This window comes from Bombus affinis, chromosome 2 (genome assembly GCF_024516045.1).
Source record: "Bombus affinis isolate iyBomAffi1 chromosome 2, iyBomAffi1.2, whole genome shotgun sequence".
In the NCBI taxonomy this organism is placed as follows: Eukaryota; Metazoa; Arthropoda; class Insecta; order Hymenoptera; family Apidae; genus Bombus; species Bombus affinis.
This window is the reverse complement of record NC_066345.1, coordinates 2,901,337-2,926,169: the sequence shown is the minus strand read 5'-3', so window position 1 is coordinate 2,926,169 and position 24,833 is coordinate 2,901,337. Positions and strand designations below refer to the sequence as shown.

Below are 24,833 nucleotides of genomic sequence, written 5' to 3'. Positions count from 1 at the left end.
CATTTTTTTTCTTTTTTTTTTTTAAGATTATTATTGTAACTTAAATTTAAGCCGCTGTTACGCTGTGCTTATGTGCGATATTTTAATTTATGTCCTGAAAGCCTGGACGCAAAAACAGGACAGTTCGTTAGCGTAGGAGGGAACTTCTTCGTTAGACTGAACTCTGTTGATTGACTATTGAAAGCGCAAAGCGTAATAAGTTATAGTAATTCTTTTGCACGAGATTAAATAATTCAAGAGCGTTATTTTTTAGTATTGATTATTTATTTTAAACATTGAAATTTACAATAAACATTTAGAATTTACAACAGAATTTGGCTAATAATTCAGTTGTATGAGAAAAATTTCAAGACAATTATCGATACATAATCCGACATCGCATTTTCTGCATTCTCTTATTTTTCTCACAAACAACACATTTTCTTCTCGATAATTAGATGCGACTGTCCTCGAAACAGGTAGACAATTATAACGAGACATTATTGGCATTTGCTTACTGCCGTTACTAAGGAATACATTCATATTTATCTCACATAAATGTAATAGTATTACTTCTACTTGATCGGAAAAATCGACAAACGCGTATATCTGTCCTTAGGCCATGCGGAATACTTGCAAAAAACGCATATATGTGTTCTGAGTCTACACCCATAGCTTTCGCCCGGCGCATATACGCGCCCATACATGCGTTAATAAGATAAGAGGAAATAAAAGACAGATTATCGATAAAATACACTAACACATATGTAATACGTGGATATATTACCACTCAGATTACACATATTATATATTATAAGGGAATACGTATACCACGTATACATATATGTAGAACGAACATTTCAAACTTGTTTATAGCGCGTGCGCACACATACATGCACGCACACGAACAATTTTTCGAACGATAATTATATTAATGATATATATTATGATAACCATTTATATTTTTTAAAATATGTTCTTATGGCATACATATTTATTCCACGCTTTATATCTATCCACATCCGTGACTGTAGGTGACATTGTTTTTAACAATTTTGCTATTATTTCATAATTCTTTAATTCATATTTCAAAGTCGTAACAGATGTTTCTTTTTTTTCAAGTTTTTCCCACATTGGACTTATTTCTAGCAGCCATGCTTGCTTACAAAGCAATTTTATATCCGCGCAAGAATATTTTTCAGTAGATTTTATTATGTGGTTTACAATATCCATATTCTCTAATAACTGGTTGCTAAGGTATAATTTGAACATATCGAGTCGAGTAACTTCATTTGGTAATGATACGTATATTTTCTTTTCGAGGCGTCTGTGTAAAGCTGCATCAATGTCCCTAATAATATATTTACAATAAATATTATTGTTCTGTTATATTAATAATAACGAAGGAATATTCCGAACAACACAATAATTAAGATTAAGATAATGAATAATTATGATATTAAGATATTTTCTACTTAGAAAACATTGAAATAGCGTGATATACATACCAAGGGCAATTAGTTGCAGCCAAAAGAACTACATTAGAATTTTCGTTAGATACTAATCCATCCAATCTAGAAAGAAGTTCTGATCTGAATCTCTTTGCAGGTTCAGACAATGTACAGTTTACTCCTTTATTTGTGCCTATCCAGTCAATCTCGTCGATAAAAATAATTGTAGGCGAATAATTATAGGCAAGTTCAAATAAAACCTGTTCAGTTTAACAAATGTATTTATTATTTATTAAATATTATATTCAAAATTCCTTAAATTCATTGTTTCATCACGAACGTAATATCATTTCGTTTTCTAAACAACTATTCTATTTATATATGAATGACGACAAATAAAAACAAATCTTTTTAAACCTAGAATCTCTTCTTCATAGACAAAGGAAATCAACTTACACGGATATACTTCTCGGAATCGCCTCTCCATTTGCTCACCAATGAGCTGGCCGTTATGTTAAAAAAGGTGCATTGGCATTCTGTTGCGACTGCCTTCGCCAACATCGTCTTCCCTATTTCGTAATTGATTGTAAACATGTACGGGAATGAAAGAAATACGAGTATCTTACCTGTACCAGGTGGTCCGTATAGCAGAATACCTTTCCAGGGAGAAAATGGGCCATTAAAAAAGATAGGGTACTTAAGGGGATACACAATGGCCTCCTTAATAGCAGATTTACATTCCTCTAGGCCTACAATGTTGTCCCAATATACATTTAATTTTGTCAGTATGATTTCCTGCGACAATACAAAGATGAAATGGCGCATAATCTCCGTATTAATTTCCGTAAGTGTTATGTAATTCGTTATTTAAAGCTTTACTGAAATCCCTGCGTCATTGATATACAGTGGATTGTTTATCGATAGGTATTTTATTTTTAAAAAGCTTTACAATACGTATATTAATCGAAAATAACTTACGCATGAAATGTCTTCAGCAATCTTCCGCAATTCCGGATTGTCTATATAAAGCTTCCGAGCCCGTTGCGATATCTTTGATTGCGTGGATTGTTCCATTGAGACGTTAAATAGCTCTTCTGATGAAGCTCCATCGCTTTCATTGGCGAAAATTGGTGTCACTGTCATTGCGAGATTAATATCATCCGTAGCGTCACCCGTCATCTTCTGTTGTACATTCCTCCCTTTCACAGACTCACTTCTCGTTTCTTTGCTAACAGATTTGACACGTTTTACTACTTCTTCGAAGATTGAATGATATTGTAATCGATACGTTGAATACGTTGAGAACGTTGAATAGTGTTAAATAATTTAAATTCTTACACTTTGTTCGCATTTGTCATTTCCCTCGTCTTTATTTCCTTTTCAGTTATTTTCTTGCACAATATAGGATATTTTTGGAATTTCATCTTGTAATAATTTTCATATTCTGTAAGAATAATTTCCAAATCGACGTTGTCGCAGACTCGATATTTCCGAGGTAGACGAGCTTCCCGGATTAATACATCGCTAATGTCTACATATCTAAAAAATATAATTTTTAATTCATTGAACAAATTTTATGCTATGAGTACACACTATACGATAATCATCAATTAACTGTTTTATTTCTAGGTAAGACAGACAAAAAGAATGTACTGTCTATTTATTATTATATAAATCCTCGGCGATAATATTTTGCCTTCTGCTTTTTAATTTCCAATTTTTAAAGTTTGAATTTATATATATTTTCATTTATAACTAGTTAATCTACGTTATCGATTGAGTTATTCTATAACTACTGAGTTACCGATGTCGATTTTCAAATTTTGGTTCCTTCCCCTCTTTCCGCACTAATTTCTATTTCGATTGGTCACCGATATTATTCGAAAAAATTGCAACTAAGAAGATATCTAAATTGCAATGTACTCACCCATTGCGTCCCAAATAATCACATATAAGGTACAATATGTTCCGATTACGTTCCGAAGTACGACTCTCCTCCTAATGCGACATTTATTTTTTTTATTATTAACAATAATTATTAATAATATAAAGATTTTCATGCAATTTTCTGTTACATTGCGAGTTTAATCAATTTGTTACACATAATTTTGTTATCTACCATCTTGATACGTGCAAAGATAAATCTTAATGATATATGATACAGCGTAAATGGTTATAAATAATTAATTATTGACAATAATTATAAGAATTATCGAAAGAAAAAATCATAGATACTATGTGCGAGTGTAAAATATCACAAAAAATGAACAACAATTGTGAAAAACGCAATATGGCAAATCAATGACAAAACACACTCATGACTGTCATGGAAGTTCCAAAGTCTAAAATCTAGAATATTCCTTACCTCTTTTCGCAAATTATAAGATATCTTATTTGTGGTACCTTGCAGCGATAAATCACCGTTCATTGTGATAGTTTTAAATGTGATAATGATATCCTTGTATTGACTATCGTTTTTCGATAGTTACGAGAATTTTCGTTTATTACTTTGAGACAATCCGTCACTTCCTTTCTCTTATAAAGTTTCCCTTCAACTCCGTTGAAAACTGAGCATCAAACAGGAGACGAACGATTTGTTGTCATGGCGATGTTGGTTCACACATAAGCAGGGTGCGAATATAATGATGGAATAGTCGAGTCCTGTCTACTGTATAGTAAGATGGATGCGACATGGAAATAGAAAGAGAAGGCTGTATATAGGCATTTCCTGTCCTTGTTTAATCAGGCATGCACACTAGTGGACACTGACGGCGCTCGTTTACCGTTGTTACATATTTCCGGTACAAGTACGCGGGCATTAGAGAAGGACGGAACGGTCTCTCTCTTTAGCCCTATATCGCGTTTTTAGTTCGCTCACGCGCTCTGTACTTATATCTGTCGGACGCACGTCAGGATTGGGGGTGGGGGTGTTCGGTGAATCTTCGTTGGAATTAGCCATAGGTGCGGTGTAACAATGGTTGAGTTTATTGACACAAATTAGGGAGATTTACAGCGTCGATAGATAATCGCAAGGTTTCGATATTCGCGGCACTATGACAATGGTCTCGGCTCCGGCAACGTTTCCGCGGTCAACGGATACTGGACTTTACCCTTCGTTTGCGTCTAAGTTACACTATATGTTAGAGCACGGGGGCAATTATTTCGTATACGAAAGACAGGTCGATTACTGATGAGATCGCACTAGAGAGTGACTCTCCGTCGCGGTGACGCTGTCGAAGAAAACTATGATGGGTGTGCCTAAGGGCACGAGATCATCGGATTCGCGGAGAAAAGTCTTCGCTCGAAGGGTGAGGGAAATTGACGTTGCTGTTAATTGGTCAATTTCCATGTTGGTGGTTAGAGAAAGATATTAGCTGTCCTTGGGGAAAGTTGCTAGCGAGAAGCGTCGTTCGTGGAAGGATAGATTTCTCTTATCTTCCCGTAGTCGGGGCACAGGCCATTTGTCTATTTGAGAGACTTTGTGTAATTGAAATTTAATATTCGTAGCGGGTCCTCGCCCAGCTAAACATATACTGTGAAGATGCGTTGGCATCTGGCAATCGTCTTACCCGAAGGACAAAGTCTGCGTGTGGCGAGCCACGGGACAGAAATCGTTGAAATGTTTACCGTCGTGCCCCGTCCCAAGTATTTCTTTTAAGGAAAGCTATAGAGTTACTTCATGCCTCTGTTAGATAAAACGTTCATCCCTTGACCGCGACTACGTTCGGCGACCGGTTGTCACCTCGAGCCCGAGCTCCCTATCATAAATTTCGAATAAGTACAGTCGGATAGAATTACAACAGTTTCTTAGTGCGGCTATGATGAAATCTGGATTACAGCGCTAAGGGGGTCCTCCCACCGCTCCAAAGGGGAGGCTCCGGTGTTCTTTCATCTCCGACATATCTATTACATTCCCACCATAAGCAGCGGCCGTGCCAGTGACTTACAAAAGTTTCGAACTCGCGGACGTTTAATCACGTTCCCTACTCCGAAAGGGTAAGTACAAAGTTGCTCGTCTCAGTACTCTTGTTAGAAGTTTTATCATATTTTTCATTTCGTGGCTACAAGTTTTTCCAGGAAATTCTTATCGTTTTACAAGGGCTGTGGGGCACAATGACGTCAGCTATCGATCATATACGCGAATTTGTTGTAAATTAATTAGGAGAATATCTGGAGTTCTTTATCGTTGTCAGCTGTAAAATATTAGAATTTTTCATTTATAATTGTCATATTTTCGACTCTTCCGTTGCCAAGACCATCTTGAAAGATTTTTGGTATGTTCCATCACCCTTGTTAAAAGTGTGCCCATTGGTTAGATATATTGATTTTAAAAACCAATACGTATATCAAGTTTATTATCTCACAGAAACAAAGAAATTCGTTTTATTAACGAATTTTCGATGTTTCTTCTCAATTTCCTTTAGTATCGAACGAAGAACATTATTTGATCAAACGTTTCATCGTTCAAGTAAGGTTCACCTTCTTTAATGTCAATGATTTTGAGATATGTTATTAAGCTCCAAATTCTAAGCAATCTTCTATATATGTACATATAATTGTGTATTATATATATATATAACATACGTATAATAGCCAAAGTTCAACTCCCAAGTATACGCAAAGCTTTTATTTTCAATTTATGCGATACCACTATGTTTCATGAATTTATTTGTTAACGGTATTGAAACAAATACCAAGCAGAGGACGAACTATCCGTGAACTGTTTTGCCAACGAGTACGCTTCCAATATTTTCTGTTTGAGAAAACACGATCTAAGGGGGGGGGGGCAAAGCTTGATAATCTCGAAAGAATACAAGCATCAATTTCAAGCGCTTATAGGGAATCAAGCGGGCTTGTTAAGGTCGTAAGTTGGACAATTATCCCGTGTTAGGTTCAGTCAGCTTAGTCCTACACAAAATTGATCCAATCATGTGAAAACAAATGCATTCTGATTTTTGTCGCAGATATTTCTGGTCTACGCACTCCAGTGCCCACACAACAGTTATTTAAACAGCTGATTTTCCCCTATTCCAGAGCGACAACATCCCCTGATCTTTTACAACCATGAAGAACTCGTACTCGAAAATACTTGCAATGCTCATCTGCTTGCAGGTTATTTTTGTCACTTTCTTCCCGTCAGGGGCTGGTAAGTTGATACTGATTAATTATACCATCGAAATTCTATATAATGGCTACAAAAAATATTTGCATCATTACCCTCATTTCCTAACGAAGCGCGTCTTTTTACCAAGTTTTATATTTCATTTCATAGTATCAAATCTCTGTAGTTACACGAAAGTATTAAATGATAGGAAACTTGATATACACGAATTTAATTAATTAATAAGTTAGTCGTTATACAGCCATTATTATTTCATGTGAAATATTACAACGTCAAAAACTTAACGTTCTTGTACGTACAGTATTAATCACAAATTGTAAGAATGTTTACTGATAAGCAAAATATTTAATATGGGAAACGCAGATCTATGGAAAGAGAATTCATGACATTAGACAGGAATACGCGATTGCACGAAATATTTTATGGTATGTCTAACATGGAGAATATATGAGGCGAAGTACGAAAAATTGTCGAGTGGCAAAGATATTGACGCTGGTAATCGTTTTCAGTGGCTTTAGGAGAAAACTGTATTGATTTCGAAGGAGAAGTTATCTCACATGGACTGATGTATGTGCCGGGACCTTCGGTTTGCAGCCTCTGCGTCTGCTACCATTCGGAGCCAAAATGGTGCCAGGCTATCTTCTGTTCACCTCCTTTTGTAAGTATATGCTCATTCTAAGAGCAACCAGCTTAACACAACCATGAGAAACTAAAGTACACCGTTAACGCTTGCATGCTGGTCGTTAAAACACATGCTGCGCGAATAGGGTACACAGCGATTCATTTAACTCGCCTTGAATTAGTTTTAGAAAAACAAACATGGACAGGGATAATTTTTGTCACGAGCCGTTTAATTTATTCGTTCATTAGAACGAATTAATTTACACCTGCTGAGATCGCGATTGATGCGACAAATTCGAAATCTTGTTCCATATAAATATTTTTAAACAAGCACGTCGTAAGCTTTGTATATTTTTTAATCGCAACGAAACTGTTCAGAGAAATGCTGAAATTATTAATTAGAAAAGGAGATTTCTACGCATCGTTGTAAAAGTGTCAGGGAAAATATTCGTGAAACAGTTACGTTGTTACAAGTTCTACAAGAAGAAATATTGAAAATCACGTTCCACTTATTCAGTTGCACGTGTAAAAGGTATCTTGCGTTCGCGCAAAAAATCTCTGAAGGGTACATGCTTTATAATAATTGGAGTGTCGAAGTTGTTACGCGGATCGGCGTACACGTACCTTTTAATGAAACTAGGTTACTCATTCGTTATTCGTTCCTAATTTTCAGCTTCACGATTTTTACGCAATAAAATTTTATACACCTGTTCGGTTTATAAATGATTCAATTCAAATTTAACAGAATTAAAGTTGAAATAATCATTTGTACTTCGTTAAAAGGTTCTTTCAGCATCTCGTTTTAATATTTTTATTGGTAATATTTTGTTAATCGTTATATTTAAATGGAGTTTTTCAAAGGAGAGACATTTTAAGGTAGGAAATGGACATACATTTATAATAAGAATTCAGAAGAAAGAATATTTCATACAGAAAGAAATATTCCGTATGTATAAATAACTACGCTATGAATTTTATATGTATCGGATATTCCTTCTGGTTAATGTATCTGATGTTTTTTCACACGAGGTAGCGTATATTTGCATCTATATGTCTCTTCGTTTCTCAGTAGTAAAACTTAGCATTCATGCGGCTGATAAGTAGTTACGCACTGACAACGAGAAACATAAAATGAGTAAGAAGCATGAGACATTCTATAAGAAAAATAAAGTTGTTTTTATCTTTCATTGCATATTCGTCAGAATATTGTTAATAAATATTTAAGTTAAGAATTCAGTTGAAATAAATACATAGGATTATACATTTATTTATATATGTATCTATGAACGCATTTGACATAAAATTTTGATAACGACTAAAATTATATATTCTGATATTAAATTAATTTAATGAGAATAAAAAACTAATTTTTTTAAACAAGATTTTGTATAAAGTTATATTTATTAGGAAAAGTTCGTTCATCCCTTTATAACATGATAGGATTAGACTCATAGCTGTGTAAATCATTTCATGGAATAGTATATGTGTGCGTATGTGTTCTAAGTTTTTATTATAACAATGCTAAATGTACTAGGAGACGTTTTTAAAAATTCATAAATTTTTCTTCATCAAACATATCAATCGTTATATTGAAAAGTTAATTATCTTTTATTTGTTTCGAGCTGCACATTGATTGAGACATTCGTGTTGGTTATAATTGCGAATTTAACGCAACGAAGTTGTTTGAATCCCTTGCAAGCATGTAAATATATCGTCGAATTAATAGGTCAATTACTTGAGGTTGGAATTGAAAGAAAGGGAAAGGTGGAGGAGAAGTCTTGCGTTTGAATGCGGGACACTTTTAAAGCCCACAGTTCGCTGAAATTGCCAGAGAATTCAATTAAATGGCAAATTAAACCATTGAACTGAATCTGTTTCCAATCGCGAGATTAGAAGTTCTATCCTTTGAATTTTTATATCAGTCAACTTTCTTTTTGTACGTACGGTAACGAATATAATTCATGAATTAATGAAGTATGTAATTGGATGAAAGTTCTTCCTCCTGGATTCAGTTTAGACTAAGAAAAATTATATAATAACGAAATTATTAACTTAAAATTGATAGAGTGTATAGTTTTTTTTTTTTTTTTTTTTTTTTTTTGCGTGAGGAGGGGAAAATGCTGTTACGCATACCCAGTGATCCGCATCACTGGGTTATGTGGGACTCGGGCGGATGTTGTTGCCATACCCACTAAAAACCCCTCCTCCTTTTTCCTTTGCTTTGAGGACAGACAACCCCGGTAAAACCTGTCGGCAGTCATCAGGGTTGTCCTTTCATGCCCCGTTGTATCTTCTTCGTCGGGCAGTTATTCTGTATATTCAGTATACTGTATATTCAGTATTGCTCTCGTCATCTTCTCAGCTAGTTCAGAATACTGGGCTGATCTCCTTCTGTGGTTCTTTGTTGTCTTGTATCTCTGCCTTCACTGCTCCGCGTAGTTGTTGTTGCTCTCGTTCTCCTCCTTACCTCCTTCAAGGCCTTCGCTGTCACCCTCCTGTGAGACATGACGGTCTTGCGAAATTGCCTGAATTTATCCCAGCTCTCGTTCTTGGCGGCCACCGTGGCGATCAGATTGTCCACGTCGCCAAGAGCGTTCTCCAGCTCAATCCTTCTGTCCGTTCACTTCGGGCACGTGAAGAGGGCGTGCTCTGCATCGTCGTTAGGGTGTGCACAGTCGAGACAGTTGCTGTCGCTGCTCTTGCCAATCCTCTTCCTATAGAAACCAAAACTCCTGTAGAGGTGAGCGTGTGTGCGTTATATATTTATTGGACGTGCGTGATAGTTGTAGTAGTTGGGCCTGGTCCGCTGTAATTGTCACTGGGAGCTGTAGATGTCGCTGCCGTCGTCCGACAGTATTTAGTGTCGAGTGGTGGTATTTGGCTTGTCGAGTGCCGTCACACTCCCATGCCCGGTTAACAGCTGCACGGTGTGATGATCGATGTCCATCTTCTTTTTGGTAAATAGCAGCGCACTCGGTATTAATTTCCTTGCGCCTCCAGTTCCTCCTTCAGCTCGTTGCCGTCATCCGCGCCGATCCTGGTCTTATGGATCTTGTTCCTCTCGTAAGTCTCTCCGAGCATCTTTATCTTTATGTAGATCGGGAGATTCCCGGTCAACACGCAAAGTGCAGCGTGGGAGACGGTACGGTATGCACAGGGCCGTTCGCTGTGTCCGTTTCAGCTTCTTCCTGTTCTTATCGGTATTCGCTAAGCTAATTCTTCTTTCTGAACCCATACTGCCTCCGATGGAACGGGTCCGTTCCGATGCATCTCTCGATGATCTTGTTAAAGCATTTTTCCCAGATCTTGCTCATGGCTGGGAGTATGCTTATCGGCCGGTACGCGTTAGGGAGACCGGGATCCTCTCCCGGCTTCCTTAGCAGTATTACTCTGACCGTCTTCCAGCAGTCTGGTTCCAGCTTGCTTCCAGCTCCTGCTTCCAGCAGTCCAGGAGTCTTCCATCGACTCCTGCAGCCTTCTTGGTGTTCATTCTTCCGGCGGCATCGACGACATCGCCTTCGCCGATGACGACGCTGAAGCTGATGTCTTCCTCTTCTTCGGTCTCTGCCTCTTCGCGGCCCTCGTAATGGGAGAGTCCGTGTCCCATGGTGAATAGCCTCTGTAGGACTGCTTCCACCATGTCGATCGGCATGTCGTTGGTTGGTTTCTTGCTTTTGCATCTCTTCATGACTGTGCGATAGGGTTTGCCTTCTTGCTTTTTTGTATGGATGGAAACGCGTTCTAAATGTAAAAGTAACGGAGTAATTAGCGATGCACGATCCCAGGCTGGTGAATATTTTTCCATCGGGAGAAGTCATGTCGAGCGATACAAGATTTATATGCTCGTTCTGCCAGTTATTTCAACGTCTGTTACGCGATAGAAAATGAACATAAATGAATAATAAATGTATTACAGCCATAAAGATTGCTTGATGTACGCCACCGTTTTTCCCCTATTTCTCCGATACAATTTTCCTTTTTTTTTCTTTGCCAAACACTTTACTAATCGGTACGTATTCGAATTATCCTCAATTATTCTCGGTTGTTTCCGTTTCCTTTGGATTTACATAAGTACTCGTTTGATGTACGTGCAGAGAGAGATAATAACTATTAACAGCTATAAAATAAGAAGCGAAGATACGTTGAAACTCGACTTCTAGATTCGCGAGACTTTGCAGAGCTTCGAAACTCTCGTGTTTCAAACCTAATAAAAAGTTGTAGAGGGAGAATTACATTGCGAGATCAGTTAAGGAAAATCGTATCGTTGTAATAGGATTATTTCAGCGAGGGAAATTCCGTGTTGCGTGTAACGCGTTGCAAAGCCATGAGCTTTTTTTCGGGTTAATATACATAATCGCCTTATCGAACTTTCCATCTAAACCGTTGCGCTCACACGTGAATTTTGCATTTCAATCTTCTTACTTGCAGTCCAGTCCAGTTTAGTGCGACTAAGCTAAATGTTTCAGCCCTTCCAGGTAGAATATGTTTTATAGAGAGACGTACAACTCTATGAAGGAGAGATCAATAAATTGGGTTATCTTTAAATCACTGACAATTATTTCATCGACACGATTTCACCGACAGCGAATTCATCGGCAATGTCTATCAAAGTTTATTTACCGATACACCGAGTGAAATCATCCACAATCATTTCACCAATATTCTCCTTTGTCGATAATTATAATGCTTGCCACTACATGTTATCGTTGATTATATGTCTTTATTTACACATTCGTTTACGCGCATAACGAGATAAACGAAGAAACGAAAATGATATGTTGTCATGATGTATTGTTAAATTACTAATTAACACGAGTTATATATCTACCTACATGAAAGCTTCTAAATATCAAATATAATTCATGAAAGCACACAAGCTATTTTGCTATACACAAATAGAATTATAAGGAAATGTTACGTGCTAATGATTTAACGAAATCTATTCCTCTGTACATTCGACATTTCTGTATTATTACTTGTGTACTTTCTGCTCTTGTTTACGTCATGGGAAGTAAAAATACGTTAAGCGAATCAGCTAATCTATTTGAGCGATTCAATGGCTCGGTCTTCTCTTATTCGACTACCAAGTAGAAGATAAGTTCTTGGTTATATAACATTTTATAACATCCAAATTAACTTTTTTTTCATTTTCTTTTTCTTTTTCTTTTTTTTCCTTTCTCTTTTTCTTTTTTTTCCTTTTTCTTTTTTTTCCCATTTTCTTTTTCTTTTTTTATCCTTTCTCTTTTTCTTTTTCTTTCCTTTTTCTTTTTCTTTTTTTTTTTACGTGGGGAAAATTCGCTCGGACACGAAGCCACTTCTTAAGTGGCGTTGTAGTGAACATCCAAATTAACTGTTTTTTTTTCTTTTTCTTTTTTTTCCTTTCTCTTTTTCTTTTTTTTTACGTGGAGGAAATCCGCATGGACACCAAGCCACTTTTGGGAGGGGGGGGGGAGTGGCGTTGTAGTGAACATCCAAATCAACTGGGGCACTAATTAACTGAAGCTTCTAGTCAAACCAGGTATCAGTCTTTGTACGCAAAGGCATTCATTACAATCGTTTAAAGTTTGAAGATACACCGTTACAAATTCGTGATATGAGAGAAAGCGATTCAGAACTCGGATTCATTTGTTGGAACGACGCCGTGGGCAAAAGTACATAATGGAAAACTTTTTTCCAAGACTAATTGATATTCCTGGAACTCGATAATTCACTAGGTGATTGCTTTAACCGTGCAGAATACATGCATAAATAATTAATCGCTATTAATATTCCATCGACTTTTGAAAATCCCTGATGTGACCTATTTCACGTGATGAGAATACTTGTAAAGTAAGGTTATTGCTTGATTATCTTTAGTCGAATAAATCGAGTGATTCAAATTATAATGCGGAAGAAAGTCAAAACTATGTATATTATTTTTTTCAATTTTTATGTATCATTTGGCGGAAGGAAATTTTGTAAGTAAGGTTCACCTTCTTTAATGTCAATGATTTTGAGATATGTTATTAAGCTCCAAATTCTAAGCAATCTTCTATATATGTACATATAATTGTGTATTATATATATATAACACACGTATAATAGCCAAAGTTCAACTCCCAAGTATACGCAAAGCTTTTATTTTCAATTTATGCGATACCACTATGTTTCATGAATTTATTTGTTAACGGTATTGTAACAAATAACAAGCAGAGGACGAACTATCCGTGAACTGTTTTGCCAACGAGTACGCTTCCAATATTTTCTGTTTGAGAAAACACGATCTAAGGGGGGGGGGGGGCAAAGCTTGTTAATCTGGAAAGAATACAAGCATCAATTTCAAGCGCTTATAGGGAATCAAGCGGGCTTGTTAAGGTCGTAAGTTGGACAATTATCCCGTGTTGCATGCTCGATGATGGCGGCAAGCAGAACGGACACGTGCACGTCGCTCCGTAGGCATAACCGAAATATCTGGGTAAATTAAAGAACTCGGGCGGAAAAGTGCACGAAAGTGAAGTTTCTAGTGCTCCGGAATGAGTGGGAATACAAGAAATAGGGGAGCTCGCTGGTATAAAAGCGAGAGAAACGATTGAAAGTGCTGTGTGTGGAAAGTGAGGTTAGGGGCAGAGCGAAGGCCATCTTGGGTCGCGAGACCGAAGCGCCACCGTGCGGGCTACCTGGGTAACCAAGGAGTGGGAGAGCGCCCCCGTGGAGGGCCAGTCTAAACTCCCCGCGTCGAACAGTGGTAGGGACACTGCGAGTTTAAGTATCCGGTCATCAGACAGACGACTGGCGACCTTACGACGACATCGGCAAGTTATTTAGGACACGAATCGCATACACGCGGAAGGATACACCTCAAACATACATATATATATATGTATATTAAAGTCATAAACACAATATGGACAAGTACTACAAGGTAAGTAAACTTACGGCTCAGGGGGTTTCGGAGCTTCCAGGCCCCGTCGGGGATTCGAGTAGCGTCCCAGGCTCGACCCGACGGTCACCCAACGACTGGACGAACGGCGAGGGGAAGGTCGATCCCAGGGCCTCCCCTCGTTCGGTAAACACGACCGGGGACCAAGAAACACCCGCAGATGTCACAGAGGAAAAGATGTGCAAAAAAAGCACAAGAAGATACCTCGAATTTGATGAAGACATCGCGGGATTCATCGAGGATGTCGAGATGCCAATGCAGGCACTCAAGGATAAGACACCACCCACCGAAAAGGCGACCCGATTCGCCAAGGAAAAAATCCCGAAAGGTGACAAGATCACCAGATATTTGAGAAAGTCCCCAGTGGAGGGGAGCGCGTGCAAGACAACGAGAAGCCTGGCCAGGAGCCAGCCGATGGCAACGAAGGACGAAGCGGCCAGCACCTCGGAGCTAGACACACCGGCGGAAATGTCGGACAGCGGCAGCGAAGCGGCGGCACCAAGGGAATGTCTCAGGAGGAAGGCCATGGCGAACAGAGCAACGGCCGAGACCGAAAGCAATGACGAGGACAGTATCGTCATCAAAATGAGCGAATGGAAGGCGATGACGGAAATCATCACAGAAGTCTTCCGCGAAATCCAATACATAGGTAGCAGACTCTACCTCATGAGCAAAAAGGATACCGACATCAAGAAAAGGAGGGACGCTATCAGTAAAAAAGCGTCCAAGCTCCACTCGATGTTGAACGAGATGAGGCTCAAGAGGAACGCTAGGACAGTCACGGCCACCAGGATGACCACCCCTTCGGGGAGGAGTGAGGAGAAGGAAGGAAAAAGGAAGGAGAGATCGCCCGTCGAGGGGAAGGGCGACACCAAGAGAAAGAGACCAACGACCATGGAGGCCTCCTACGCAGGAGCCTGTGCCGGCAACAGCTCGGCAAAAGCGACTACTGACTACACGGACAGCGATGTAAAGGATGACTGGATCCCTGTCCGCGGAAGGAGAGGAAAAAGAACGGACACCCCGACGGTGGTCAGTAAGGCGAACGCAGGAAGGGCGGCATTGGACAAGCCAAAGAGGCCGGAGGGACCGAAGAGGATACGTAACAGACCCGAAGCCATCCTCGTCAAAGTAGGGCAAGACAAGGAGTGGATCCAGGTCTACAAAGACTTGATGGGGGCAAAGGAGACCCTAAAAGAGAGCTGTGGAATTAGGAGGACCAGAACAGGTGACATTCTGATCGAGCTGAAAGCAGGTAGCAACGCCAAAAAGACCGCGGCGGATATGAACACGGCGCTAAGAGGCAAGGTGAGAGCGCTACCAATGCGCGACAAGACCTCCGTAGAGATCAGGGATATAGACCCGCTCGTAGGCAAGGAAGAACTAGCCAGGGTGATAGGAATGCATCTGGGCATAAGCGACATCACTGAGGTCGAAGTAAAGACCCTAAAAATGGCGCCGTGGGGCACCCAATCGGCAATAGTGACGATGCCGAAAGCCTACCTGGCCAAAGAGGGGGCGAGCCGGAAGATCAGAACCGGCTTGACGATAGCCTCGATAAAGGCACTACCCAATGTAGTAAAGTGCTACAGATGTCACATGTTCGGTCATATCGCGAACAAATGCACGGCGATAAGCCCTGGAAAGGAGATTTGCAGGAAGTGCGGAGCCAAAGACCACACGATAGCTGCCTGCGCCAACGCACCCTGCTGCTCCATCTGCAGCAAGGAGAAAGGTGTGAAATTTGACCACGTAACCGGATCCCTGGCTTGTCCAGAGTATAGAAGGCGGTTGAAAGCGAATAAATGAGGATACTGCAGATAAACCTCAACAGATGCAAGCTGGCGCAGGACATGATGCACCAATGCGCGATCGAACTTAGGCCGGATATAATAATAATTTCCGAGCCGAACAGGCAGCTACCGCACTGGTTTAATGACACCAAAGGAGACGCCTCGATATGGGTCACACTCCTCAACGGCAAACTGCCTGATGAAACAACAGAGGTCAAGAGCGACGGGATAGTGGGCGTCCGCGTCGGCGACGTCTTCTGCTTCAGCGGATACTGTTCGCCCAACATAAATATGCTAGCATACTCCGAATACATAGACACGCTGTCGACTATGACGAAGAGCGCTGCTAGAAGACACGACAAGGTCGTCGTGGCCGGAGACTTCAACGCAAAGTCAACCTGTTGGGGAGGATCGACCACAGACAAGAGATGGAGAGTCTTAATGGAGGCACTAAGCAGCCACCGGGTGTTTCCACTGAGGCTCAAGGAAAAGTATACCTTCTTCATGAACGGGAAGACGAGCTTCCCCGACAAATAAGCGTATCCAATAAGGTCAGCGAGATACACGCCGGAAGCGCGGTCTTGGACAAATACTCGGCCTCGGACCATCTGTACGTGCTCCACAGGTTTAAGGCGAGGAAGACCCGAACCGTATCGAAGTTCTACAGGTACGTGACGAAGGACATATCGCCGGAGGAGTTCCTGAGCAGATTCGACGACACACTGAAGAAGGAAGACCTCAACGCGGCTATCGGAGAGGATGGGGCCGAGCCCCTGCAAAAGAGCATCGAAGGTACGTGCGAAGGGATGCTAAGGAAGTCGAACTGTGCGGCGACCCGCAAGTACGCGAACTACTGGTGGAACCCGATGATCGCGGAACTGAGAGCGCAGGCGCACAAAGCGCTCAGGAAGGTGACGAGAGAAAGGAAGAAGAACGCCGGCAACACCGAGCCCCTCGTCAACGCCTACAAGGAGATCCGAAGACAATTAAAAAAGGAGATCGCCCGCAGCAAAAAAACAGCCTGGGCAGAATACTGCAAGATACTGGAGAGCGACCCTTGGGGCAAACCCTATCGCACGGTCATGAAGATATGTAAAAGCAAGGGACCAACCAACGACATGCCGATCGACATGGTGAAGGCAGTCCTACAGAGGCTATTCAACTTGGGACACGGACCCCCCCATTATGAGGGCCGCGAAGAGGCAGAGACCGAAGAAGAAGGAGATATTAGCCTCAGCGTCACCATCGGCGAAGGCGATGTCGTCGATGCCGCCGGAAGAATGAACACCAAGAAGGCTGCAGGAGTCGATGGCGTGCCGGGCGAGATCGCGAAGCTGGTAGCGAGTCGCAGGAGCGAGCTCGTGACAAGGGCGTTCAACGGCATCACTGAATCAGGAAGGATCCCAGTCTGCTGGAAGACGGCCAGAGTAATACTGCTAAGGAAACCGGGTAAGGATCCCAGTCTCCCTAACGCGTACCGGCCGATAAGCATACTCCCAACCATGAGCAAGATCTGGGAAAAATACTTTAAGAAGATCATCGAGAGATGCATCGGAATGGACCCGTTCCATCGGAGGCAATATGGCTTCAGAAAGAAGAGGAGTACGGTAGACACCATCACGCAGGTGATGAAGTTTGCCAACATCTGCAGACAGAAGAAGGTAGTATGCGTGATGATCACCCTAGATATTAGCAATGCCTTCAATTCGCTCAGCTGGAAGAGCATATACGAGGAATTTGACAAGAGGAAGCTGCCATGGAAGGTCAAAAGGCTAATCGGCAGTTACCTATCCGGAAGGAGGATCATCGTGAGCAACCAGCACGGCACGGTGGAGCACGAGGTGGCGGCGGGAGTCCCGCAGGGATCCATCCTCGGACCATTCCTGTAGAACTTGGTATACGACCGGTTGCTCGAGAGACTCGACAACATGCCAATGGTCAGAGCAACCGCCTTCGCGGATGATCTGGCCATCACATGCTCCGTCGGGAGGAACGAAGAGGCCTCCGCTAAGGTCAACACGATGCTAAGGATCGCCAACGACTGGTGCACGAGTGTCGGGCTCACCCTGGCGAGAGAAAAGACGGAGGTCATGTTCATCACAAGCTTGCGAGTGCCGAGAGTGGTGAAACTCACGTTGGGCTCCTCGGACATCGAAACGGTCGATCGCATCAGGTATCTCGGAGTCGTCATTGACTCCAGTCGGAGGTTCGGTGCGCATATCGAGATGGTGTGTAACAGAGCCGACAAGTTAATAGGAGCACTTAGGGGAATTCTACCCAACATCAACGGGCCGCCCAGCTTGGCTCGTAGGCTCTACTACAATGTGTGGGAGTCCATCGTAACTTACGGAGCACCGGTGTGGGCTAGAGCAGCGAATACCGATAAGAACAGGAAAAAGCTGAAACGTGCACAACGAACGGCCCTGTGCATAACAACGACGGCATACCGTACCGTCTCCCACGCGGCACTTTGCGTGTTGACCGGGAATCTCCCGATTTACATAAAGATAAAGATGCTCGGAGAGACCTACGAGAGGAACAAGATCCATGGGTCCAGGAGTGGCACGGATGACGACTGCAAGCTGAAGGAGGAACTGGAGGCGATTCGCAAGAAGGCCCAAGAGGACTGGCAGAAGGAGTGGAACAACTACAAAAAAGAAAATATCACAAAGAAGCTAATACCGAGTGCGCTGCTATTTACCAAAAAGAAGATGGACATCGATCACCACACCATGCAGCTGCTAACCGGGCATGGGAGCTTCGGTGTCTATAGGAAAAGGATTGGCAGGGACAGCGACAGCAACTGTCTCGACTGTGGAGACCCGAACGACGATGCGGAGCACGCCCTCTTCGCGTGCCCGAAGTGGACGGATAGAAGGATCGAGCTGGAGAACGCTCTGGGCGGGAAGATAGACGTGGGCAATCTGATCGCCACGGCGACCGCCAAGGACGAGAGCTCGAATAAATTCAGGCAATTCTGCAAGACCGTCATGTGTCACAGGAGGGTGACAGCGAGGGCCTGGGAGGAAGCAAGGAGGAGAACGAGCGAAACAACAACTACGCGGGGCAATGAGGGCAAGAACATGAAACAACGAAAAACCGCAGAAGGAGACCAGCCCAGTATTCTGAACTGGCTGAGAGGACGACATGAGCAGTAACTGCCCGAAGAAGCAGATACTACGGGGCACGAAAGGACAACCCTGATGACTGCCGACAGGTTTTACCGGGGTTGTCTGCCCCCCAAGCGGAGGAAGAAGGAGGAGGGGTTTTTACTGGGTATGGCAACGACATCCGACCGACTCCCACATAACCCAGTGATGCGGGTCACTGGGCATGCGTAATAGCATTTTCCCCTCCCCACGCAAAAAAAAAAAAATTATCCCGTGTTAGGTTCAGTCAGCTTAGTCCTACACAAAATTGATCCAATCATGTGAAAACAAATGTATTCTGATTTTTGTCGCAGATATTTCTGGTCTACGCACTCCAGTGCCCGCACAACTGATATTGAAACGCCTGATTTTCCCATATTCTACAGCGACAACATTACCTGATTTTTTACAACCATGAAGGACTCGAAAATACTTGCAATCCTCATCTGTGTGCAAGCTATTTTCGTCACAATCGTCCCGTCAGGGGCTGGTAAGTTGATACTGATTAATTATACCATCGAAATTCTATATAATGGCTACAAAAAATATTTGCATCATTACCCTCATTTCTTTTTTTCTCCCTTTTTCTTTTTCTTTTTTTTCCTTTCTCTTTTTCTTTTTTTTCTTTTTCTTTTTCTTTTTTCTTTTTTACGTGGGGAAAATTCGCTCGGACACGAAGCCACTTCTTAAGTGGCGTGGTAGTGAACATCCAAATTAACTGTTTTTTTTCTTTTTCTTTTTTTTCCTTTCTCTTTTTCTATTTTTTTTCCTTTTTCTTTTTCTTTTTTCTTTTTTACGTGGGGAAAATTCGCTCGGACACGAAGCCACTTCTTAAGTGGCGTGGTAGTGAACATCCAAATTAACTGTTTTTTTTCTTTTTCTTTTTTTCCTTTCTCTTTTTCTATTTTTCTTCCTTTTTCTTTTTCTTCTTTTCCTATCTCTTTTTCTTTTTTTTTCCTTTTTCTTTTTCTTTTTTTTTTACGTGGAGGAAATCCGCTCGGACACGAAGCCACTTCATAAGTGGCGTGGTAGTGAACATCCAAATTAACTGGGGCACTAATTAGCTGAAGCTTCTAGTCAAACCAGGTATCAGTCTTTGTACGCAAAGGCATTCATTACAATCGTTTAAAGTTTGAAGAAGCACCGTTACAAATTCGTGATATAAGAGAAAGCGATTCAAAACTCGGACTCATTTGTTGGAACGACGCCGTGGGCAAAAGTACATAATGGAAAACTTTCTTCCAAGACCAATTGATAGCGCTGACGTAATTAAAATGTGACGATATTGCCAGCGACGTTTCTCCAAATAGACGACTAACTTATTTACGAATCGCCGTTACACGATTGTCGCTGGTAATACGGTTAGTAATCACTTTATTGAATTTTCGCTTGACGTGACAACGTCGAGTTCCTAGAGAGATTCTTCTCCCTTGTAAAACTATGTTTCTGCAACGACTGTATTTGTTGAATTACCGTTCGCGAACAAGTCCTTCTCTTTATTACGTGTAATAGATTCTTCTTTTTAAGTTTTAAATTACATTGGTAATTTTCTATAATTTATTACTCGAATATGGTAATTTTTTCTTAAAAAGTTTGCTTTTTCTACAATTATTTTACTACAAAACCCATCAAAAACATGATGTATGTATATATACCCTCAAATATTATCGGTTTATTCTCAAGCTATAGTTCAATTTCGGAAATTGCCAATTAAAATCATAAAAAAAAAAAACACAGAAAGTTCGTTAAAATATGCGATTTTCCAATCAAGATATAGAATTTATTCGAGTAATATAGATTACAGTAGCGATGGTGACGGCAACGATGAATGGACTGATTCTTCGTGCGAAAATAAATTGGTAGCGGAGAACGATGCATTGTTTCAGGGAATATCGATTTTCAAGCATGGTTTTGAAGTACGTGTGCGCGTGACTAGGTTTGTTAATTAATGCCGCTCCCAGGTTTTCAATATATAAATGTGACACCTACGTATCTTTAAGCTTAAAACAATTGGACTAACAATTTCATTAAATTTAAATCAATATTTATCTTTTTAAACGCAACAATATTTTTAATGACAACTTCACGTGTAAATCAAGTGCATACATATTCGATCGTTCTTGAAAACCTGATTCTCTGCGAAGAGAAAAATCCTTTGAGGTGGCCGTGTTGTGAGTTATAGTTGTGGTAGATAGTAGGCCTGTTCCGCTGTAAGTGTCACTGGGGGCTGTAGATGTCGCTGCCGGGGTACTGCTGATTTTTCGGCTTGTCGAGTGCCGCCACACCTTGAATAAAGATTTGATCTACGTTTTATACGCTACGTTTTACATCCACCTCTTTTCAGATATACCTCTCTATTTAAAATCATAGATCGTCACAATCTATAGGTATTTCCTTGAAAAGGTTAAAGTCGTTCTGTATAAAAGCCAATTCAAAGGGGAAGGAAATTCTGCGAAAAATTCTTTCAGATTACCCTATGTTTTTTATCGTTATATTACTTCTAAATTTTAAAGGACCAAATCACATGGCTGAAATTTTTAAAGTCTTTCTATATCTTCGAGGAAGTAAGATAAGGTTGATAGATAGTCGTTGTTGGTACTTAACCGAGTATGGTCATATAGTCGATTAAATGAAATTTCTATTCTTTCAGATATATATCGTCAAATATATATTATATATCAATGTTAATTGTTATCTGTGTTGGCGTAGTGAATAAACACATTGATGTTCGGTGTTTCAATTATCAGAATTATAATCGATGTTAAATGTATAGAGTGTCAAAAAATTATTTGTTATAGCTGTGGAAGATGGAGATCTGTTAGAGAAAATGGATCATGAAATTGATCTTGAGTATAATTTTCAGATAAAATTTTTTATTGCATCATAAAGTACTCATCACGAGAAACGAAAGTTTCAGAAAACCCCTGGATCGTAAATGATTCGTTCTTTTGAAAAAAGCTGTTTAAAATTTCTTATACTAATCCCTATACTAATTGTGTATACTAATTGTATTTAGTATATTATGTTATAAATAATGGTTAATATAAGTATCAAAACAAATAGACAACAATTAATTAGATAACATCGTAATAACATAATATAATATAATGGGCGTAATCATATACAGTAAAACTTAGAAAATGTGCTCTGGATGAATTCGGTGATAATTATCCTTTGTTCCGTGGTATGTATAGGCAAAAACGAATGGTAGATCGCAGCATAATAGTTTCCAACCATCCACAATTGTTCTAATTCCTCACTCGACGTCTTTCATGTTCATTCATGTAGGAAAAAGTATGTTATCGTTTAATAATAAGCTTTTAAGCGTTTAATAACATCTCGTCGAGTAGAAATTCCACACGAAGCAGTGAAAAAAATAATATTTGAAGAAGATCTATGTTCTCAGCTTCGTCGTGTGCAAGAACTTTGTAGGATAGATTGTATCATGCGATGAAAATTTTATACTTGTAAGTTAAGAAAATTGGAACGAAAATTCACGTTGTCTCAAAGATATCTTGTTTTTGGATAGAAATAGTTACTTTACTAACAACATTCTCAATATTAAGGATATCAACATCTTAGATTTAATTAAAGCCGCTGGAATACGCCAGATATTTCATATCTGACTTAAACATGTACTGCGACGAGCGAAAAAAGTAAACACATAAATATAAAAAACTAATTTTTCAAGTGATCGGTAAAGATTAGGTAACAGTAACTACAAGTTATTATTAACGAAATGTAATAGTTAATTTTCATTAACATTAATAATGTACAAAACATTTTACAAAAATGGACATCTCAAACCACGTTTACAGTTTTACACATTAATTATACTCGTCGAATCAAGGTTTCAACATAGTATTTCGTCCACTAGTACTACTTCACGTTTATTATATCCAATAGAATTAACTACTATTTAGGTAAATTATTTTGTGGAATGGTCAAATAATGCTCTTTTCTCATTATACCTTCGACATTCGCTTTCTACATAAAATCAACGGGCTGTGTTTACACTTTTGCTTGTCACTGCATATCAAGGAAGATTGAAATATAAAGTAATTCGCACAAAAAAGTAGATATTAGTATTGATGTTATTGTATTCCATATTTGACCTTAAAATATGAATAAAATCAGTCTAAGTATTAATGAAATTGCAAACATTTTTTCTAAAAGAACGGAACTTTCCTTTCTAATGAGCACTATATGATGCAATAGAAAAACAATTTGACACTGAAAATTGTGGTCAAGATCAATTTTGCGCTACACTTATTTAACCAATTTTCATCAAATCGAAGGTGTAGAATGGCTTGAAAAAAAACCGCGATAAATACTTTTTTGACACTTTGTACAAAGGTGTATATCAATGTGTATATCGATACACATACTCTGTATGTGCATATCCGTGGAACATATATCCGTTTTTCGAAGCAAAATGTCATCTACCTGTTCAAAAGAGCAAAGCAAAAACTCTACATAGAGGGTTTGTTACTGTTCACACTCTGTATTTCCGTGCGTAAAGTATCCAACCAGATATCCAGGAACAGCTTTCAGGGAACGAGATTGAATATTTGATCGAATATATTTAATATGGCAATGTTACGTATAACAATATACGTATGGAATTTTAAAAGTCACGAGGGTTGCAGCGGACTCAATTTTAATGTACATTAAACATTTTGCTCATTGATGACCTTACCTTAATTTTTTTCTCCTTCCTCACTTTCTTCTCCTATGCGAGTGACACAGCAAGATTGATAGTAACAAGCGATTTCATTAAAACACAATCTCCTTTTCCATTTGATGAACACGATACGAGACGAGGGAATGATTTAGGAACACGACTTTCGAGCGGTTTCAACAACTATTAAGTTTCATTTATAGCAACGAACACTGCCAAAGACGTAATCAATAAGATTCGCGTAGGTGCCGTAGATGACGTAGATGAAAAAACGTAGATCAAACGTAAATGACGAAATTATACATTAATTTATTTTAACGCGTTAAAATTACGCTAATGACAGTTGCTCCATTCTATTTGTTCACATATTTGAGCCCTATATGGAACAAAGTGAACGGAGCATCTGCAAGCGTGTTAACCGGACAACGACGAATTTTCACATCTACTCCACGAAGCTTCACATATATCAATGACCACTGCCGTAGTCATGGTCAAGCGTAGATGGCGAAGTTATGTATTGATTCACTTTAACACGTTAAGATTACGCTAGTGAGACTTGCGCAGTACTATTTGTTCATATATTTAAGCCCTATATGCAACAAAGTGAACGTAGCATCAGCAAGCGTGTTAATTGGACAACCACGAATTTTCACATATATTGCACGAAGATTCGTATATAACAATGATCACTGCCATAATCATGGTCAAACGTAGATGACGAGATTATGCATTAATTCACTTTAAAAATTACGCTAGTGACAGTTGCGCCGTTCTATTTGTTCATATATTTAAGCCCTATATGCAACAAAGTGAACGTAGCATCTGCAAGCGTGTTAGTTGGACAACGACGAATTTCGTTTCGCAAACACGGGCACGTGAAACATTTTGAAGTTACGTGGACGCGAGAGTAATTCGTTCCCTTAAATTGCTCAATTTCCATTTCTTTCGCCATGTATATTCGAGTATTGCATTTGAATTGCAGAGCAGTCGGAAGTAACGGCGCACGTCGTTGATATATCGACAGGAACATGAATTCTTTTTTCATAGGATGAATACTTTTTTCATCGAATTATTAAACCGAATCAAGTTTTCAAATCCAATCATTTAATTTCATCGTT

General features: G+C 39.9%; 1 protein-coding gene and 2 long non-coding RNA genes across 4 annotated transcripts; all 3 read right to left on the bottom strand.

The window, feature by feature from the left end:
* Positions 1–242: 242 nt before the first annotated feature.
* Positions 243–4,256, bottom strand: LOC126929027 (katanin p60 ATPase-containing subunit A-like 2). 2 transcript variants are annotated; one of them, XM_050745022.1, is made up of 7 exons: positions 3,358–4,256; positions 2,769–2,969; positions 2,409–2,658; positions 2,057–2,225; positions 1,887–1,999; positions 1,488–1,690; positions 243–1,330 (listed from the first exon to the last, which is right to left on the bottom strand). In XM_050745022.1, the coding sequence occupies exons 2-7, from the start codon at positions 2,852–2,854 to the stop codon at positions 946–948; spliced, it is 1,206 nt and encodes a 401-aa protein (XP_050600979.1). In that variant the 5' UTR covers positions 2,855–2,969; positions 3,358–4,256; the 3' UTR covers positions 243–945. The 2 variants fall into 2 exon arrangements, with proteins under 2 accessions (XP_050600979.1, XP_050600980.1); XM_050745023.1 differs by lacking the exon at positions 3,358–4,256 and having other exon boundaries at positions 2,409–2,653; positions 2,769–2,925.
* A 1,255-nt stretch (positions 4,257–5,511) lies between these two features.
* Positions 5,512–13,549, bottom strand: LOC126913835 (uncharacterized). The gene is made up of 2 exons (XR_007709447.1): positions 13,146–13,549; positions 5,512–5,909 (listed from the first exon to the last, which is right to left on the bottom strand). It is a non-coding gene; the product is annotated as an uncharacterized LOC126913835 (long non-coding RNA).
* A 7,243-nt stretch (positions 13,550–20,792) lies between these two features.
* On the bottom strand, positions 20,793–24,217 carry LOC126913826 (uncharacterized). Its single transcript, XR_007709419.1, has 2 exons — positions 23,734–24,217; positions 20,793–21,319 (listed from the first exon to the last, which is right to left on the bottom strand). It is a non-coding gene; the product is annotated as an uncharacterized LOC126913826 (long non-coding RNA).
* Positions 24,218–24,833: the final 616 nt, after the last annotated feature.

Coding starts and splice junctions, on each gene's coding strand:
- LOC126929027 (XM_050745022.1), bottom strand. CDS start 2,854: ATGAAATTCCAAAAATATCCTATATTGTGCAAGAAAATAACTGAAAAG. Junction 2,000..2,056: donor ATACGGACCACCTGGTACAG/GTAAGATACTCG, acceptor ATTACGAAATAG/GGAAGACGATGTTGGCGAAG. Junction 1,691..1,886: donor ATTCCGAGAAGTATATCCGT/GTAAGTTGATTT, acceptor TAAACTGAACAG/GTTTTATTTGAACTTGCCTA.